At 36.6% G+C, this 21812-nt stretch overlaps 1 protein-coding gene across 2 annotated transcripts; it reads left to right on the top strand.

Moving 5' to 3' along the window:
• The first annotated feature begins 4212 nt into the window (after window positions 1-4212).
• Window positions 4213-21791, top strand: LOC131948684 (chromatin assembly factor 1 subunit B). Of its 2 annotated transcripts, XM_059310332.1 has the most exons (13): window positions 4213-4308; window positions 7129-7260; window positions 9483-9588; window positions 10296-10322; window positions 11304-11418; window positions 12640-12743; window positions 15932-16028; window positions 16111-16395; window positions 17089-17192; window positions 18501-18546; window positions 18940-19065; window positions 21150-21285; window positions 21375-21791. In XM_059310332.1, exons 2-13 carry the CDS (start codon window positions 7138-7140, stop codon window positions 21774-21776), a joined length of 1671 nt encoding a protein of 556 aa, XP_059166315.1. In that variant the 5' UTR covers window positions 4213-4308; window positions 7129-7137; the 3' UTR covers window positions 21777-21791. The 2 variants fall into 2 exon arrangements, with proteins under 2 accessions (XP_059166315.1, XP_059166316.1); XM_059310333.1 differs by lacking the exons at window positions 4213-4308; window positions 7129-7260 and adding an exon at window positions 7915-7995.
• Window positions 21792-21812: the final 21 nt, after the last annotated feature.

Here is a 21812-nt window from a genome sequence, read left to right as displayed (position 1 = left end):
GGGACAAACTTTTCGATTTGAACCCCCCCCCCCCGCAAGATTTCGATTTGCACCCCCCCCCTCAAACTTTTGATGTGCACCCCCCCATTCAAACTTTCGATTTGCACCCCCCCCCTCAACCTTTCAATTTATTTTTCCAAACCATTTTGGCGCCCCAACATATGTCCCCCCACGCGCCCCCCTTCCCCCCTCCACCTCCCCTCCCCCCCCCCCCGCCTCCCCTCCCCCTCCCGCCCCCCCCCCCCCTCCTCGCTACGCTACTGCAGTGTCACTTATCGTCACAAAAAACAGATCCCACATTCAAAAATATGTTTTCTTATCTTTTAAAAACACCGAAAACACCGATTTCGGACTATCCCTTCATATACTGACGTCACATGTGACCTACTCAACTCTACTTCACCTGCCCAGTGTCCCGCCAAGTCTCAGACAACATGTTTTTATCGTTTAAAAAACGATTCCAGCCGAGCATGTCTCTGATCACACTATCCTTTCATATGCTTAGGACAAAGAAACAGATGTACTCTACTTCACCTGCCTTGTATCCTTCCAAGTTCAGATAGGCAACTTTATCATTCACATCTAAACAAAAAAAAAAAAATATCATTGACATATTGGTCTAGAACCTGTGCCACCCACATGAGAGCGGGCTACGCTACCAACTTAGCTATTTACACGTGACGTCACAAGTGAATTTTTATACTATACTTATGCAACTTGATTTAAGCGCATAGATTCTAGATCTAGGTATAGTAGTACTAACTTTCAAATTAAATTTTATCTTAAATTAGCCAATTCCATAGAAACTTATTATTATCTAAATCTAGATAGAATTATCTATATTCTAGATCTACGACTGAGCTATATCTAGAGTTTACGTTCATAATTTTGCAAAATTAGCAGTATAGAAGCCGCGTATAAATCTTAAATTATGCAAATAGAGGCCATGGAGCGAGCATTTCCTAATTAGCATATTTCATAGCTATACAAACAAAGATTTATATAAAATAAAGAAGGTCTGAAATTATCTAGATCTAGGTAGAATTATCTAGATCTAGATTCTACGACTCGTTTGCTTAAGTCTTAAGTTTAGTTTTTCTTGCTAGATCTAGAATCTAGATCTAGATCTAATCATTAGCTACGCTGATGGGCCCGGAGCGAGCATTTCAAAATTACCATATTCCAAACAAAGATTTATATAAAATAATAAAGGTCTAAAATAGTTTAGTATATAGAAAATCACTATTATCTAAATCTAGATAGAATAGAATTATCTATATTCTAGATCTACGACTGGTTTGCTTAAGTCTCTTTTTTTTTTTGGATTGTATTTATAATCAATAAATATTTGATTTGACCTAGATTCTAGATCTAGATCTATAAATAAATAAATAACTTTCTTGGACAGATTGTAGATCTAGAGAAATTTATCGTAAAACTAAATGAAAAAGACAGTTGAAAATTGATATAAGTGTTGGAACGTAATAAATACAGCAAACGGACGTATTGTTAAAGTTATGACCGACAGAAAATTAGATTTGATTTGACCTAGATTCTAGATCTAGATCTATAAATACTTTCCTTCGACAGCTGATCTTTAGATCTAGAGAAATTTATTGAAAAACTAAATGAAAAAAGACAGTTTAAAATTGATATAAGTGTTGGGACGTAATAAATACAGCAAACGGACGTATTGTTAAAGTTATGACCGACAGAAAATTAGATTTAGAACGCGTTAAACTTTTGAATGGGAACACAATTTTCTTCAATAGACGCCGCCATTTTATTGTACTAAAGAGTAAACAAAAACCTGTGACGTCACTATTCCCACAAAGTTTAGTCAAGGTTTTAACATTTTAAAAAAAAATGGGTTATTCTGCGTAGGAATAAATCAATAAATTAATTAACGTCTTTAAATAAATTTGTGATTAACAGTCTGTCTGCATTAAAAAATTATTCTCTACCTACATACTATTTTACAGCTTTCCAGATAGAGTCGAACATATCACAACAGTCGATCAGGCAAACAAACAAACAAACAAATAAATATTCAAACATGTAAACAAACTTGACTTTTAGTAGTATACTAGAATACCCGTCATCCGTTGGATAACTGTGGGTTTCGGGGGTCATCCATCAAAAAACATCACGTCTGTCACTCAGAGGCATAGCGACCCTTCCCGGCGCCCGGGGACAAAGTTTTCGATTTGAACCCCCCCCCCCTCAAACTTTTGATGTGCAATTCCCCCCCCCCCCACTCAAACTTTCGATTTGAACCCCCCTCAACCTATCAATTTATTTTTCCAAACCATTTTGGGCGCCCCAACATATGTCCCCCCCCCTTCCCCCCTCCACCTCCCCACCCCCGCCTCCCCTTCCCCCCCCCCCGCCTCCCCTCCCCACCCCCCCGCCTCCCCTCCCCTACCGTTCCCCCCCCCCCCTCCTCGGTACGCTACTGCAGTGTCACTTATCGTCACAAAAAACAGACCCCACATTCAAATATATGTTTTTTATCTTTTAAAAACACCGAAAACACCGATTTCGGACTATCCCTTCATAAACTGACGTCACAGGTGACCTACTCAACTCTACTTCACCTGCCCAGTGTCCTGCCAAGTCTCAGACAACATGTTTTTATCGTTTAAAAAACAATTCCAGCCGAGCATGTATCTGACCACACTATCCTTTCATATGCTTAGGACAAAGAAACAGATGAACTCTACTTCACCTGCCCTGTATCTTGCCAAGTTCAGATAGGCAACGTTATCATTCACATCTAAAAAAAAAAATTGAAAAAAAAAATTTCATTGACATATTGGTCTAGAACCCGTGCCTCCTGCATGAGAGCTGACTACGCTACCATTTTAGCTATTTACTCGTGACGTCACAAGTGAATTTTTATTTTATACTATGTGTCTCCTTATGCAACTTGATTTACGCGTATAGATTCTAGATCTAGATCTAAAAATAAGTCTAGTAGTACTAACTTTCAAATTAAATTTTATCTTAAATAAGCCAAACAAAGATTTATATAAAATAATTAAGGCCTGAAATAGATTCTAGATGTAGAATTTACATTGAATCTAGTGACCTACATCTAGGCTAGATCTAGATCTAGATCTAGGCTAGATTCATAAATTTCCTTCGATAGCTGATCTTTAGATCTAGAGAAATTTATCGTAAAACTAAATGAAAAAGACAGTTGAAAATTGATATAAGTGTTGGGACGTAATAAATACAGCAAACGGACGTATTGTTAAAGTTATGACCGACAGAAAATTAGATTTAGAACGCGTTAAACTTTTGAATGGGAACACAATTTTCTTCAATAGACGCCGCCATTTTATTGTACTAAAGAGTAAACAAAAACCTGTGACGTCACTATTCCCACAAAGTTTAGTCAAGGTTTTAACATTTTAAAAAAAATGGGTTATTCTGCGTAGGAATAAATCAATAAATTAATTAACGTCTTTAAATAAATTTGTGATCAACAGTCTGTCTGCATTAAAAAATTATTCTCTACCTGCATACCATTTTACAGCTTTCCAGATAGAGTCGAACATATCACAATTTTCGATCAGGCAAACAAATAAATATTCAAACATGTAAACAAAGTTGAGTTTTAGTAGTATATAGATAGATTACTATTTACTATTTTTAAGTCAAGTTGACCCTCTACAGTAAATAAATGTTCACACTGTCAATATTTTATAAATAAATCAGTTTCAAAAGTTTCTGTTATAAGCTAGATCTATATAATATTTTGCTGAATGATTTGACTTTAATACTGTAGCTGTCGTAACTTTTAAAAAATCTAGATCTAGTTCTAGATCTATTTTAGATCTAGATCTAAATCTAATTAGTGTTCTCAGTTCTGTTTCAAATAAAAATGACCACGTCCCAGTTTTATTATAGTAAACGAAACAAATTAGATGTGGTCCGGTTCGTAATTTTAGAAAATTACGCGCGAATCTGTTGTAGAGATAGATTTTTATAGTAAATCTAAGTAATAATAATGATCGTTAAGCATATTCTTAAAATTTCTTTTCTTGAATTTTAACTCGTCCTAGATCTAAGTGTTAGATCTCTAAAATCTGGATTTAATCTAGATCTCTAGATCTAGTATAGATCTACATATCGTAAGCTGAATGTTTTACTTAAATAATTGTAAACATTCCTGATTCCACACTACAACACGGTTTACACGGTCAACACACAGTCTACTACGAGTCTACACTACCCGTAACAACAGTAACACAGTACAGTACACACTGAGGAGTCACTGACTGAGTCGAGAGGCGAGAAAAGGTAGATAGATATGGCCTACTACTTACTAGATTCTAGATTTAGATCTAATTCTAGATCTAGAGAGTAGATATTATAAGATATCTATCTAGATCTAGATTCTAGATCTCGATGTAGTTCAAAATATTATTATATTATAATTTAGGCCTTTACAGTTACAGTATTTTTAGGCCTAGATCTACTAGAAATCTAAGGCGTAAGGCTTTTTTCACTTTTTATTTTAGTTTAAGAACCTACTGACTAGATCTAGAAATCTAGATTATCTAGCTTTTAGTCACTTTTAGAGTTAGACCCTGACTAAATGACAAATGTGAATGATTTTAATTTTAGAGATTTCCAGGTCTAGATCTAGACCTAGTAATACTACTGTAATATAGTGAGAATTGTGAAGTCAAGGGAACTCACTCTTCTTGTATTAGTATTATATTTATACTGTTATCTTGAGTGATGTCCCTTATATGTATATATATTAGGGAGGCTCACTAACTTAAAAGCGTCCTTGGTTGCTAACCAGAACATGGCGTAAGGATCGGACCATGACTTCCGGCGAGTTTTTCGACTTAGTTCCAGAGACCTTCTTAGAATTACTTTTAAAAATGTTTATCACGAGTAAAATGGCGGGTTTTCACGTTATAAAAACATGCTATAGGTGGCAAGGCTAAATATGCCAGAAAAGCATTTTCAAAAATTGCTTTGGGGGATGTTGGCTAAATTTAAAGTCGGTGTCATTCAAAATAATATAACTTTTTAAATATAGATTTCCATATCACAAAATTTATTTCCACAGTAAAGCATTATTAGTTTTATCATTCTATGAAAAAATAAATCAAATATCTTCAACCGTTTTTTTATAAGATCGACCGAGAAATGACAACCAAATTTTTTTTATTTTTTTTGACCACGTGACCGCTATTTGAATGGATACGTTTACCTGGCATGGTTTTTTTTTTTGCTCTTTTGTACAATAAAAAATGTCATAAAATTAAAGAAATAAAAGAATTCAAAAATCACTTCTGTCTTGTCTTTTTTTTAATTCTTTTCTGATGACATTCTCTTAAATTTTTTTCCTCTAAAAATATTACCCGACGATAGACGGGCCAATTCTACTTTTAGGAACTCTCTTGTGAAAAAAAATTAGATCTATTTCACGGTCACTTAAAAAGTTAAACCTTTCAACTTTTAACCAGGTTGTCATGGATGATCCGTCATATCATAGCTGTGAGTGACAAATAAATTTAAAATTCAATAATTTAGTCTAAACTCGCTACAACCCCCAAATTTAGTGCCTAGAGGATAAAGTATGGACGTTTTTTATTCAGTTGTCATGTTTAAATTGAGAATTAAGTAGATTTCACAAATAGTAAGAAAAACTAATATATATTTTTGTGTCTCGTCACTTCCGCCCTCTCTCGTTTTCATCATGTAGTTGAAGCCAATAAACGTTTTATATACAATCACATGCTTCTATAGTCAATCTATTACAACTACTACTAGATCTAGATCTAGTACTAGTAGGCCCTAATACAAATAAATAGTACGAGCCGACCCGCGGCGTATCATACGTCGCTATTTAGTTTTATTTTCTACTTCTCAGTATTTCATAATTTGTGAAATCGACAGTACCAATGCTGCCACTGAAAATATTTGCTTTAAAACACTACCAGTTGCTCGTTAAGGACGATAACCCTCCCCCTCCTTTCCCCAACCCCCCCCCCCCCCCCCCCCACCCCGGTGAAAGCAAAATCCTCTTAGTTACCTCCTGTAAGTTTAAAATCGTTTCAAACTAAATTATCTGCCCTTAATACGATTTGTAAAAATTTAGCATGACCACAGCTCACCAGACAATGTGGGGGTGGGGTGGAGAGTGATAGTGATAGAGAGAAAGAGAGGGGACTGCCTATGTGAATACTACACACATTAGTCATTAGGGCCTACATTTAAATGAAAATGGTAATAGTTTATTGTGTTTATGGGATGTGTTAAGTGTAAATGATCACCACTCAATAATTTTATTGTAATATTTTTGTTGTTGTGAAAACAAGGTGCGGGGGGGGGGGGGATGTGCAGTGCAAGAATCCAATCATTTGGCTAGATTTATGACTATTTTTAGTTAGATTGCAGGTTATGGAACTTGGTATACTTCTTACCCATTATCAATTTAAAAAGCATAGCATGTATAATAGAAATAGTGTATCGTTACAAGAAGCTTTTTATAAAATTCGAGGTAGAATCTAAGTAGCCTAAGTAGTGAATTTTTTAGTAGGCCTATATTTATATATCCCAAATTAATGACTTTTATATCTGAAATTACCTAACAATTAACATTCATCAGGTTGGCTGACTGGCTTATCCAGTCTCATGTTTACATAATAAATTAAATAAAGCAATAAAAATGGATTGGTCAGAAGACCTGGTTACACTTACCCACATTTCAGAATCAGATTGAACAAAGTCTAGTCTAAAGGCTTTTGTGACCAAAGTCTGGGCTAAAGCTTCTTGTAACTTTTTTTTTTTAAGAAAGTCACAGAGAAATAGGCCTATTCAGTTAAAGTTTGAGTTTTAAGCCAATTTAAAGATAAAATGATAAAAAAAAATGTGTGCATCTTTGATTGATAGAGGCTGTCAATCTGATTATAGATGTATCATTTTTAGTTATAGATGTATCATTTTAAGTTATAGATGTATCATTTTTAGCTTTAGTCCACACTTAAGGTTTGTATTGAGCTAGCTAGAATAAATATCAAGCTGGTTCATTTGACTATTAATCAATAATTAAGACATGTATTTGTAAAGTCATGCTAGTTACTTCCTCTTTTCCCCTAGCATCCAGGGATGAAGGTTATTACCCCGGAAATCTCGTGGCATGAGAGAGATCCTATTTATAGCATTGATTTTCAGCCGGGCCATCCACAGCTCCAGCGACTGGCTAGCGGAGGCGTTGATAAAATTGTCAGAGTAAGTCACTTGTTTTATGGCTAGTGGAGGCGTTAATAAAATTGTCAGAGTAAGTCACTTGTTTTATGGCTAGTGGAGGCGTTAATAAAATTGTCATAGTAAGTCACTTGTTTTATGGCTAGCGGAGGCGTTGATAAAATTGTCAGAGTAAGTCACTTGTTTTATGGCTAGCGGAGGCGTTGATAAAATTGTCAGAGTAAGTCACTTGTTTTATGGCTAGCGGAGGCGTTGATAAAATTGTCAGAGTAAGTCACTTGTTTTATGGCTAGCGGAGGCGTTGATAAAATTGTCAGAGTAAGTCACTTGTTTTATGGCTAGCGGAGGCGTTGATAAAATTGTCAGAGTAAGTCACTTGTTTTATGGCTAGCGGAGGCGTTGATAAAATTGTCAGAGTAAGTCACTTGTTTTATGGCTAGCGGAGGCGTTGATAAAATTGTCAGAGTAAGTCACTTGTTTTATGGCTAGCGGAGGCGTTGATAAAATTGTCAGAGTAAGTCACTTGTTTTATGGCTAGCGGAGGCGTTGATAAAATTGTCAGAGTAAGTCACTTGTTTTATGGCTAGCGGAGGCGTTGATAAAATTGTCAGAGTAAGTCACTTGTTTTATGGCTAGCGGAGGCGTTGATAAAATTGTCAGAGTAAGTCACTTGTTTTATGGCTAGCGGAGGCGTTGATAAAATTGTCAGAGTAAGTCACTTGTTTTATGGCTAGCGGAGGCGTTGATAAAATTGTCAGAGTAAGTCACTTGTTTTATTTTCTCACTAGATTAATAATAAAATTCATAATTCTAAGTAGTCGTTTTCATTAATTAAATTTTTAAAAAGTTTTGTGTTGTACGGCCATACTATTAGTCGAGATGGACTATCTAGCCCTCACTTCTGATCTTTAGAATTATGATATAATTCCAGCACTAAAAATGTTTTTATAAGCTTTTATTTAGGTCGCGTCTCTAGGATTGTGGGTTGGGGAAAATCTTGTAACTCGATTGTAACCATCTTTAATGTAGCAATTTCTTAATGAGGTTACTCCATCAAATTTAATTTTAAAAAAGTAAATATTAAAAGATGAGATAACAAGATTAAGTTTCAGTGATCACTCTGTCGGCTGACCGTTGATGGTTAGCTGTGTTTTCATGGCTGGCTGAATTTGGTTAGCTGTGTTTTCATGGCTGGCTGAATTTGGTTAGCTGTGTTTTCATGGCTGGCTGAATTTGGTTAGCTGTGTTTTTATGGCTGGCTGAATTTGGTTAGCTGTGTTTTCATGGCTGGCTGAATTTGGTTAGCTGTGTTTTCATGGCTGGCTGAATTTGGTTAGCTGTGTTTTTATGGCTGGCTGAATTTGGTTAGCTGTGTGAATTTGGTTAGCTGTGTTTTCATGGCTGGCTGAATTTGGTTAGCTGTGTTTTCATGGCTGTGTGAATTTGGTTAGCTGTGTTTTCATGGCTGGCTGAATTTGGTTAGCTGTGTTTTCATGGCTGGGTGAATTTGGTTAGCTGTGTTTTCATGGCTGGGTGAATTTGGTTAGCTGTGTTTTCATGGCTGGCTGAATTTGGTTAGCTGTGTTTTCATGGCTGGGTGAATTTGGTTAGCTGTGTTTTCATGGCTGACTGAATTTGGTTAGCTGTGTTTTCATGGCTGGGTGAATTTGGTTAGCTGTGTTTTCATGGATGGCTGAATTTGGTTAGCTGTGTTTTCATGGCTGGCTGAATTTGGTTAGCTGTGTTTTCATGGCTGGCTGAATTTGGTTAGCTGTGTTTTCATGGCTGGGTGAATTTGGTTAGCTGTGTTTTCATGGCTGGCTGAATTTGGTTAGCTGTGTTTTCATGGCTGGGTGAATTTTGCAGAGATGTAGACAGTGGATTAAGAAGGGGCAGATAACTGTCTTTTAGAGATTGAAAGCTACTTTTAACCACAAATATTTTTAATCATCACCTATTGGGTGTCAACCTCATTTAGAACAGATTATTCAAGGCGTGGAAAATAAAACAAATATTAAAAAATCTCTCTACTTTATGTTAATAAACTAATAAAGGCACTGAAAGTAACAAAATAAAACTGATTTTCTTTCTTTAATAAAAGCGTTGGTCCCTCAAGTGATCACTTACATATTTAGCAAATTAGTTTATTTTCTTATTTTCCGTGCATTTATTAAAAGCATATTTTATAAAGGATTTTGTGTTTGTTTTATTTAATTTTGGTTCAAATCTAAATTGAATGTACCCAGATATGGCAGCTGACCCTGGATGCTGAAGGGAAAGCCTGGTTTTCTTTCCTGTCTAACCTAAGGAGACACACAGCAACTGTTAATGTTGTTCGTTTTTCCAAAAATGGTAAGTGCTATGTTGCTGTGGCTAATTTATTTTCACATCACTATCAACTTAAATTTTAATCAAGCAAAAAACTAATTACAACCTAATAGACTTGAAAAGCTGGTTCTAAATGGTTCCAGAAAGCAAATTTTTCAACCAAAATTGAATATTTTATAACATTTGTGTAAAAAGTACAAAATTACTTCTGGTTTCTTTAAGGCTAGAAATAGTCAAAGAAATAATTACTAAGAATTTAGTAGTTATTTAACAAACACTTTTATTTTTGGATTAGTAGAGTCAGGGTGTTGTGGTGATTGGAGATGTTAAATTATTTAATATAAAAACAATACTACGTTACACACCATAGATCACTATTGTGTACTTTTTATCGCGGAAAACAATTGTTCCGACTTTAATTGTTTTACTCTCTCTGGGCATTCCAGTTGACTTCAAGGAGAGGTTGAGGGCAGTTTTTGAAAATATTTGATGAATTGATAAAATAATTCTAAATGGCTTTTCAGCTGCTTATATTAGATACAAAAATATTAAAATGGGTGTAATGGATGGTTCCCAAACGGCTTTAATTTTATCTCTTGCCCAATTTTAAAAAGATTGTTTTCAAAAATTTATTCTGATTACATAGACTTTTCCTACCTATTGCTGTTTATTATGGTAAAAGCTACCTAATGTTGTTGATGATGGTAAAAACTAATTAATTTATGTTTCAGGAGAGCTTTTAGCTACAGCTGGTGATGGTATGTATATTGTTACAAGTTGGTGACATTCTTTAGTTGTTCCATGCTTATTGTTACAAGTTGGTGACAGTCTTTAGTTGTTTCATGCTTATTGTTACAAGTTGGTGACATTCTTTAGTTGTTCCATACTTATTGTTACAAGTTGGTGACATTCTTTACTTGTTCCATGCTTATTGTTACGTTGGTGACATTCTTTAGTTGTTCCATGCTTATTGTTACAAGTTGGTGACATTCTTTACTTGTTCCATGCTTATTTTTACAAGTTGGTGACATTCTTTAGTTGTTCCATACTTATTGTTACAAGTTGGTGACATTCTTTAGTTGTTCCATGCTTATTGTTACAAGTTGGTGACATTCTTTACTTGTTCCATGCTTATTGTTACAAGTTGGTGACATTCCTTAGTTGTTTCATGCTTATTGTTACAAGTTGGTGACAGTCTTTAGTTGTTCCATGCTTATTGTTACAATTCAGTTACAAATAGTTTGGGGCTGCTGGATGTCGTCAACTCTGACCATGACCTTGTGTGTCAGTTAGTCCATTTTTACCGTTCCCATATACAACTTTTTTCCAAAAACATAGCTTCACCTACTCTGGTTCTAATTTGTGGAACGATCTTCCTAATAAAATAAAGCTATCTAGGTCTGAAAATATGTTCAAATCTAAACTAAAACAACAATTATTTAATGACCTCTCTAACTGACTCATTGAAACATTTCTCATTCATCTATTATATTCTTTTTTAATCTCATTTTGTATTATAACTATGTAACATTATTTCTTTATTCCACATTTTTAGTGCTATGTTACTGCTATGTGTTATTGAATTGTTGTTTTATTTGTTTAAACGGCGAATGTGAAAAAAGGCCTTCGTGCTTACAATTGTTACCGTTTTTAAAAAAAATTTGAATAAATTGTTTAACAAAAACTGAAAGTGGAAACAATTTGATTGCAATTAATTAAACCGCACATTTTGTCTTCAGATACAGCCATCATCTTGTGGAAGCTAAGCGACGTCCCCACCCCAACAAACAATATTTTTGTTGATGATGATGCAGAGGAAGACAAAGAATCCTGGGTCTGTCACAAAACACTGAGGTAATCTTTTGTCACAAAACACTGAGGTAATCTTTTGTCACAAAACACTGAGGTAATCTTTTGTCACAAAACACTGAGGTAATCTTTTGTCACAAAACACTGAGGTAATCTTTTGTCACAAAACACTGAGGTAATCTTTTGTCACAAAACACTGAGGTAATCTTTTGTCACATAACACTGAGGTAATCTTTTGTCACAAAACAATGAGGTAATCTTTTGTCACAAAACACTGAGGTAATCTTTTGTCACAAAACACTGAGGTAATCTTTTGTCACAAAACACTGAGGTTATCTTTTTACACAAAACACTGAGGTAATCTTTTGTCACAAAACACTGAGGTAATCTTTTGTCACAAAACACTGAGGTAATCTTTTGTCACAAAACACTGAGGTAATCTTTTTACACAAAACACTGAGGTAATCTTTTGCCACAAAACACTGAGGTAATCTTTTGTCACAAAACAATGAGGTAATCTTTTGTCACAAAACAATGAGGTAATCTTTTGTCACAAAACACTGAGGTAATCTTTTGTCACAAAACACTGAGGTAATCTTTTGTCACAAAACACTGCGGTAATCTTTTTACACAAAACACTGAGGTAATCTTTTGTCACAAAACACTGAGGTAATCTTTTGTCACAAAACAATGAGGTAATCTTTTGTCACAAAACAATGAGGTAATCTTTTGTCACAAAACACTGAGGTAATCTTTTGTCACAAAACACTGAGGTAATCTTTTGTCACAAAACACTGAGGTAATCTTTTGTCACAAAACACTGAGGTAATCTTTTTACACAAAACACTGAGGTAATGTTTTGTCACAAAACACTGAGCTAATCTTTTGTCACAAAACAATGAGGTAATCTTTTGTCACAAAACACTGAGGTAATCTTTTTACACAAAACACTGAGGTAATCTTTTTACACAAAACACTGAGGTAATCTTTTGTCACAAAACACTGAGGTAATCTTTTGTCACAAAACACTGAGGTAATCTTTTGTCACAAAACACTGAGGTAATCTTTTGTCACAAAACACTGAGGTAATCTTTTGTCACAAAACACTGAGGTAATCTTTTGTCACAAAACACTGAGGTAATCTTTTGTCACAAAACACTGAGGTAATCTTTTGTCACAAAACACTGAGGTAATCTTTTGTCACAAAACACTGAGGTTATCTTTTGTCACAAAATGCCTGTACTATGTCACTTATTTGATGAGCAGGGGTCACCTGGGGGATGTAGCTGACCTGTGCTGGTCTAAAGACAACCGTTATCTGGTGTCAGGGTCTGTGGACAACAGTGCTATTGTGTGGGATGTGCTCAAAGGTCAGTTGATGTGGGATGTGCTCAAAGGTCAGTTGATGTGTGGGATGTGCTCAAAGGTCAGTTGGTGTGTGTGGGGTGTGCTCAAAGGTCAGTTGATGTGTGTGGGATGTGCTCAAAGGTCAGTTGGTGTGTGTGGGGTGTGCTCAAAGGTCAGTTGATGTGTGTGGGATGTGCTCAAAGGTCAGTTGGTGTGTGTGGGGTGTGCTCAAAGGTCAGTTGATGTGTGTGGGATGTGCTCAAAGGTCAGTTGATGTGTGTGGGATGTGCTCAAAGGTCAGTTGTGTGTGGGATGTGCTCAAAGGTCAGTTGATGTGTGGGGTGTGCTCAAAGGTCAGTTGATGTGTGTGGGGTGTGCTCAAAGGTCAGTTGATGTGTGTGTGGTGTGCTCATAGGTCAGTTGATGTGTGGGGTGTGCTCAAAGGTCAGTTGTGTGGGATGTGCTCAAAGGTCAGTTGATGTGGGATGTGCTCAAAGGTCAGTTGATGTGTGTGGGATGTGCTCAAAGGTCAGTTGATGTGTGTGTGGTGTGCTCATAGGTCAGTTGATGTGTGGGGTGTGCTCAAAGGTCAGTTGTGTGTGGGATGTGCTCAAAGGTCAGTTGATGTGTGTGGGATGTGCTCAAAGGTCAGTTGTGTGGGGGATGTGCTCAAAGGTCAGTTGATGTGTGTGGGGTGTGCTCAAAGGTCAGTTGATGTGTGTGGGATGTGCTCAAAGGTCAGTTGTGTGTGGGATGTGCTCAAAGGTCAGTTGATGTGTGTGGGATGTGCTTCAAAGGTCAGTTGATTTGTGTGCGGTGTGCTCAAAGGTCAGTTGTGTGGGGGATGTGCTCAAAGGTCAGTTGATGTGTGTGGGATGTGCTCAAAGGTCAGTTGTGTGGGGGATGTGCTCAAAGGTCAGTTGATGTGTGTGGGGTGTGCTCAAAGGTCAGTTGATGTGTGTGGGATGTGCTCAAAGGTCAGTTGTGTGTGGGATGTGCTCAAAGGTCAGTTGATGTGTGTGGGATGTGCTTCAAAGGTCAGTTGGTGTGTGTGGGGTGTGCTCAAAGGTCAGTTGATGTGTGTGGGATGTGCTCAAAGGTCAGTTGATGTGTGTGGGATGTGCTCAAAGGTCAGTTGTGTGTGGGATGTGCTCAAAGGTCAGTTGATGTGTGGGATGTGCTCAAAGGTCAGTTAATGTGTGTGGGATGTGCTCAAAGGTCAGTTGTGTGGGGGATGTGCTCAAAGGTCAGTTGATGTGTGTGGGATGTGCTCAAAGGTCAGTTGATGTGTGTGGGGTGTGCTCAAAGGTCAGTTGATGTGTGTGGGATGTGCTCAAAGGTCAGTTGATGTGTGTGGGATGTGCTCAAAGGTCAGTTGATGTGTGGGATGTGCTCAAAGGTCAGTTAATGTGTGTGGGATGTGCTCAAAGGTCAGTTGTGTGGGGGATGTGCTCAAATGTCAGTTGATGTGTGTGGGATGTGCTCAAAGGTCAGTTGATGTGTGTGGGGTGTGCTCAAAGGTCAGTTGATGTGTGTGGGATGTGCTCAAAGGTCAGTTGATGTGTGTGGGGTGTGCTCAAAGGTCAGTTGATGTGTGTGGGGTGTGCTCAAAGGTCAGTTGATGTGTGTGGGATGTGCTCAAAGGTCAGTTGATGTGTGTGGGGTGTGCTCAAAGGTCAGTTGATGTGTGTGGGATGTGCTCAAAGGTCAGTTGATGTGTGTGGGGTGTGCTCAAAGGTCAGTTGATGTGTGTGGGGTGTGCTCAAAGGTCAGTTGATGTGTGTGGGATGTGCTCAAATGTCTTTTTAGTTTGTCAAACAAATAGGTGCAAGGATTTTTAGTTTGTCAAACAAATAGGTGCAAGGATTTTTAGTTTGTCAAACAAATAGGTGCAAGGATTTTTAGTTTGTCAAACAAATAGGTGCAAGGATTTTTAGTTTGTCAAACAAATAGGTGCAAGGATTTTTAGTTTGTCAAACAAATAGGTGCAAGGATTTTTAGTTTGTCAAACAAATAGGTGCAAGGATTTTTAGTTTGTCAAACAAATAGGTGCAAGGATTTTTAGTTTGTCAAACAAATAGGTGCAAGGATTTTTAGTTTGTCAAACAAATAGGTGCAAGGATTTTTAGTTTGTCAAACAAATAGGTGCAAGGATTTTTAGTTTGTCAAACAAATAGGTGCAAGGATTTTTAGTTTGTCAAACAAATAGGTGCAAGGATTTGGTGCAAGGATTTTTAGTTTGTCAAACAAATAGGTGCAAGGATTTTTAGTTTGTCAAACAAATAGGTGCAAGGATTTTTAGTTTGTCAAACAAATAGGTGCAAGGATTTTTAGTTTGTCAAACAAATAGGTGCAAGGATTTTTAGTTTGTCAAACAAATAGGTGCAAGGATTTTTAGTTTGTCAAACAAATAGGTGCAAGGATTTTTAGTTTGTCAAACAAATAGGTGCAAGGATTTTTAGTTTGTCAAACAAATAGGTGCAAGGATTTTTAGTTTGTCAAACAAATAGGTGCAAGGATTTTTAGTTTGTCAAGTTAGTCAGAAAAAAAGTTTGGGAGCTGCTGGGCAGGTTGGGTAAAGTTTTGAATTTTCCCAGGTAAAGTAAAAAGTTTTGTATTATCCCAGGTAAAGTTTTGTATTATCCCAGGTAAAGTTTTGTATTATCCCAGGTAAAGTTTTGTATTATCCCAGGTAAAGTTTTGTATTATCCCAGGTAAAGTTTTGTATTATCCCAGGTAAAGTTTTGTATTATCCCAGGTGTTATAACTGGGTTCTCTATGTGTCCCGCGGCTATGCAGTGAGAAAGTAGAACTACTTGATCAAATAGAATATCCAGATACCACTTCCATTTTATTACATCTTGCCATTCAGTAGTTCATCTTGAAACACGACGACATTAACGTATTTAATGATTCGACAGGACGACCTTGTTTACTGTTTCTATTTATTGCACTATAAGAAATAGACATCGGATGACTTGAATAAACGATACTAAGACTGGACAACCTCACCCTAACACATCACGAACAATACTAATTGAAGCTTCTTCCCCGGCAACAACGAACTCACACTAAAACGTCACTTTCTTGCGTACCGCGTCACACTTTCACTCGTTCAATATTATAGCTTCGTACCAGCATTCATGCGCACCAATTTGTCTAGTTAAACATACATCATAACATCAGGTCAAGTTTTCTATTATCCCCACAGATGTGAAGGTGGCCATCTTCAATGAGCACAAAAGTTACGTTCAGGGTGTGGCTTTTGACCCACTGGGAAACTACGTGGCTACCCTGAGCGCTGACAGGTGTGTTGGCTGTTCAATTCTTCTCTCTTTAGTTGTATGTTACGTGGCGTGTCAGTGTCTACATGCGGTGTCATCTCCACAGGTCTTTGCGCTTGTACAATCTAAGTTCTAAATGCTGTGTCAACAATGTAAACAAGATGGCACTGCCGTCTCATCTAACCCTGGGGTCAAGCGAGGCGACTGGTCAGCAGGACTCCAAACCCAAATCTTTCAGAATCTTTCATGACGACAGCCTGAGGTCATTCTTCAGACGCCTGGAGTTTTCACCAGATGGCCAGCTCTTGATGGCGCCTGCTGGTTGTCTGGAGCTTGGAGATGGGAAGATCATCAATTCCTCCTACATATTTGCCAGGGGAGCATTTTCCAAGTAATTTCATTTTTAATTTTTTTCTGAGTAATTAGTTTAAATTTTTCCATTTTCCAAGTAATTTCATTTTTAATCTTTTTTCTGAGTAATTAGTTCAATTTTTTCCATTTTCCAAGTAATTTCATTTTTAATTTTTTTCTGAGTAATTAGTTTAATTTTTTCCATTTTGCAAGTAATTTCATTTTTAATTTTTTTCTGAGTAATTAGTTTAATTTTTTCCATTTTGCAAGTAGTTTTTAAACAAAAAAAATTTTATTTTAAGAACTTTTTTTTAAGCTTTTGCTATTTGTCCAGTAATTTGAAGAAAATTATTTAACACATTTTTTTGTGTGGGATGGCGCGGTCGGATGATTGCTAACCAAAAGTCTGGAGATAAGTTTTTCAGTAGAACGTCCCTGAGTCCGCCCAGTTGTGATGGGTACCTGGCTCATGTTAAGGAAATTAAAGCAGCTGGGCTTATTGCTGATCACACTATCCCTTCATTTACTGAAGGGATAGTGAAGGGATACTGAGGTTACTGAAACTGGTTAACTCTGCTTCACCTGCCACATTGACCATCAGATTGAAAAGGGCACTTTCAACATTTTTAAATGTTTGAAAAAATACAGTTAGTCAATAATATTTTCAAAAATAGCTTGATATGTGTCTTACCAAAACTGTGCTGTGTGAGTAACCAAATATTTGTGGCTGTAGGCCGGCTGTTTACCTACCAAGTGTAGAGAAGAGCACCACTGTGGTACGAGTCAACCCACAGCTGTATGAACTCAGACCAGCGGAAGGCACAGACAAGGACACAGGTCTTTTTACTTGCACTTTACCTTCAGGTCTTTTTACTTGCACTTTACCTTCAGGTCTTTTTACTTGCACTTTACCTTCTGGTCTTTTTACTGCACTTTACCTTACAAGGACACAGGTCTTTTTACTTGCACTTTACCTTCAGGTCTTTTTACTTGCACTTTACCTTCAGGTCTTTTTACTTGCACTTTACCTTCAGGTCTTTTTACTTGCACTTTACCTTACAAGGACACAGGTATTTTTACTTGCACTTTACCTTCAGGTCTTTTTACTTGCACTTAACCTTCAGGTCTTTTTACTGTATTTTACCTTACAAGGACACAGGTCTTTTTACTTGCACTTAACCTTACAAGGACACAGGTCTTTATACTTGCACTTAACCTTCAGGTCTTTTTACTTGCACTTTACCTTCAGGTCTTTTTACTTGCACTTTACCTTCTGGTCTTTTTACTGCACTTTACCTTACAAGGACACAGGTCTTTTTACTTGCACTTTACCTTCAGGTCTTTTTACTTGCACTTTACCTTCAGGTCTTTTTACTTGCACTTTACCTTCTGGTCTTTTTACTGCACTTTACCTTACAAGGACACAGGTCTTTTTACTTGCACTTTACCTTCAGGTCTTTTTACTTGCACTTTACCTTCAGGTCTTTTTACTTGCATTTTACCTTCAGGTCTTTTTACTTGCACTTTACCTTACAAGGACACAGGTCTTTTTACTTGCACTTTACCTTCAGGTCTTTTTACTTGCACTTTACCTTCAGGTCTTTTTACTTGCACTTTACCTTCAGGTCTTTTTACTTGCACTTTACCTTACAAGGACACAGGTCTTTTTACTTGCACTTTACCTTCAGGTCTTTTTACTTGCACTTAACCTTCAGGTCTTTTTACTGTATTTTACCTTACAAGGACACAGGTCTTTTTACTTGCACTTAACCTTACAAGGACACAGGTCTTTATACTTGCACTTAACCTTCAGGTCTTTTTACTTGCACTTTACCTTACAAGGACACAGGTCTTTTTACTTGCACTTTACCTTACAAGGACACAGGTCTTTTTACTTGCACTTTACCTTCAGGTCTTTTTACTGCACTTTACCTTACAAAGACACAGGTCTTTTTACTTGCATTTAACCTTCAGGTCTTTTTACTGCACTTAACCTTACAAGGACACAGGTCTTTTTACTTGCACTTAACCATACATACAAAGACACAAGTCTTTTTACTGCACATGACCATAAGCATGTACAGATAATTCATGGCTTATGAGATTCTAGTGTACCACTTTGTTTACAAAATTTTTCTGTTTCAGGTTCGGACCCACAAAAAGTTTGGGATAAGCATAAATCTTTGTTTTGGTAATACACTCTTAATTGTATTTTACTCCTGCAATTTTTCATTCCATAGTACTGTTATCTTAATTTTTCTACTCATCTTTCAGCCTTCCCAATAATTTTTCTTCTGTCAGCCTTCCCAATAATTTTTCTTCTGTCAGCCTTCCCAATAATTTTTCTACTCATCTTTCAGCCTTCCCAATAATTTTTCTACTCATCTTTCAGCCTTCCCAATAATTTTTCTACTCATCTTTCAGCCTTCCCAATAATTTTTCTACTCATCTTTCAGCCTTCCCAATAATTTTTCTACTCATCTTTCAGCCTTCCCAATAATTTTTCTACTCATCTTTCAGCCTTCCCAATAATTTTTCTACTCATCTTTCAGCCTTCCCAATAATTTCTCTACTCATCTTTCAGCCTTCCCTACCGTGTAGTATTTGCTGTGGCCACTGAAGACTCTGTCATTCTTTATGACACTCAGCAGACCATGCCAGTCGCCCTGCTAAAGAATATACACTACCATCAGATCAGTGACCTATCCTGGTAGGTTAACCCTTCACCTACTAAAGAATATACACTACCATCAGATCAGTGACCTATCCTGGTAGGTTAACCCTTTACCTGCTAAAGAATATACACTACCATCAGATCAGTGATCTATCCTGGTAGGTTAACCCTTCACCTGCCAAAAAAATATACACTACCATCAGATCAGTGACCTATCCTGGTAGGTTAACCCTTCACCTACTAAAGAATATACACTACCATCAGATCAGTGACCTATCCTGGTAGGTTAACCCTTCACCTACTAAAGAATATACACTACCATCAGATCAGTGACCTATCCTGGTAGGTTAACCCTTCACCTACTAAAGAATATACACTACCATCAGATCAGTGACCTATCCTGGTAGGTTAACCCTTCACCTACTAAAGAATATACACTACCATCAGATCAGTGACCTATCCTGGTAGGTTAACCCTTCACCTACTAAAGAATATACACTACCATCAGATCAGTGACCTATCCTGGTAGGTTAACCCTTTACCTGCTAAAGAATATACACTACCATCAGATCAGTGATCTATCCTGGTAGGTTAACCCTTCACCTGCCAAAAAAATATACACTACCATCAGATCAGTGACCTATCCTGGTAGGTTAACCCTTCACCTACTAAAGAATATACACTACCATCAGATCAGTGACCTATCCTGGTAGGTTAACCCTTCACCTACTAAAGAATATACACTACCATCAGATCAGTGACCTATCCTGGTAGGTTAACCCTTTACCTACCAAAAAAATATACACTACCATCAGATCAGTGACCTATCCTGGTAGGTTAACCCTTCACCTACTAAAAAATAAACACTATCACTGACACAGTAGATTGGTGTGAGTCACCATCAACTCGCGTCCAAAAGTTTATTTCAAAAACCATCCCCATGCCATAAACTAAGGGACACAATCCCCAACAAATTTGTTTGAAATTATGAAAAAATAAGTATTGTTTGCTTATTTAATTATTTAAAAAAGTCACTAAATATTCTTATTAAATAGAAACAATGTAATGTATTAAATCAGCATTTATTTTTGTGAAGCTACTATGTGGTCCGAGTCTGCCCAAGTGCCTCAGTAATATTCCTAATGTTAAAAAATTACCATTCTACCCTACATGCTGATTGTTAACTCTAAAAGCTTAAATATCTAACTTAACAGAGAATCTTTTTAACTATCTCATTCTTTGAAATAACATGAAAACTACAATAATTCTTTTACGAAACTCAACTTGCAATTAAATAATTAAACTTCTACAAACTTCCTTGGTAAAATATCTTGCTCATTCTTGTTCTATATTTAGTAAGCGTAGCGTAGAAGCACTTTTTGCATAATGGTAATACCATTGAACTGTGTTATGGTATCCTAGCGTCCAATAAAATTTTCTCTATTCGTTGTTTTCCGAATCTAAGTTTTTAATAGTAAATCTAGGCCTTATCACTAGAGCGGCTATTTTTTAATGCATTTACTTCCTGTATTCGCTTTAGGTTGACTTTTATTTTATAAATTTTTTCTCTAATGCAAAAACTGCATTTTTTTAACACTGTGGAACACCGGACTGCAGCCGTGTCTTAAAGGTTCATGGCTACCAAATTTAAAATATTACTAATCTGATCCATGATTTTTGTAGACAATAGACTTTGCATTCGTTTTCAGAACTGTTGAAAAATAATTCATCTATTTTTAATTTTCCTCACAGAAGCATTGTTTTGGCCTAAAAAAAAATCAACCCTTTTTTTTCCCTTAAAACTAAGTTATCTATTGTCAGTTAGTAAATAATTGCTTAAAATTTATATTAGTTTGTTGGGCATTCAATTACGATTAATTTATATCAGTTTGTGTTTTAAATCAATGGGCTAAAAGTATAAGTCATTTTGCTGCAGGGTTATTGTAGAAATTGATTGCGAAAAAATAAATAATTATGGGCTTAAAGTAAAAGAGTTTATCAAAGTCATAAGTTTTTGTCATTAATCAAAGTCACTGGTTTTTAACATTTTTGTCAAAGTTAGCAGTCAGAGTTTTTACCTTAATGCTTTTATAGTTGCCATGGTTAAAAAATGCTTCTAGGACAAGTGACGGGAAAGCTTTGATTGTCTCGTCTACTGATGGCTTCTGCACAATTGCCACATTTGAAGATGGCGAACTGGGTGTGCCATACAAGGAACCAGTCACAGAGAAAATCTCGTCTTCTCCAGCAAATAAAGTAAGAAATGTTGGATGTAACTTTAAATGGTCTAATGTAGACACTGAATATTGAAAACATGTGACATACTTTCTTGCTTCTATTTTTAGACAGTGCTAGACTCAGCTGTAGATACTGACATGGAGAAGACCCCTGAGAAACTCAGTCTACCTTTTGCTCAGTATTCAACACCAAAATCAGCAGTTAAAAATCATCAGGAAGTCTCTCCAAGTTCCTCTAATTGCACAAAACCACCAAAAGTTGTACAGTGTGAACAGACACCAAAAACATCCCAAACAGATGAAAAAACCATACTGAAATCAAACCCAGAGTCAAATACAAAAAGTGACAGTGCTAAAAAACCAGATTTAACCAGTTCTGTCCAAGCAATGAGGATTGAAGAGTCTGGTGCCAACTGTCTTACAGAGGACAGACCAGAGACCACAGAGAAAGATGTCCCCAAAAAAAGGAGAGTTCAGATCACGACTTTATTCACTAAAAAGTCAGAATAAAATGGATGTTTCTTGTAGCAGCCTTGTTTGTACTAA

The sequence above is a fragment of the Physella acuta genome, unplaced genomic scaffold, assembly GCF_028476545.2.
Source record: "Physella acuta isolate Inbredline_101_S28 unplaced genomic scaffold, ASM2847654v3 ptg000658l, whole genome shotgun sequence".
Lineage (NCBI taxonomy): Eukaryota > Metazoa > Mollusca > Gastropoda > Physidae > Physella > Physella acuta.
The sequence above is the reverse complement of the archived record's forward strand: the minus strand, read 5'-3'. Positions and strand labels throughout refer to the sequence as shown.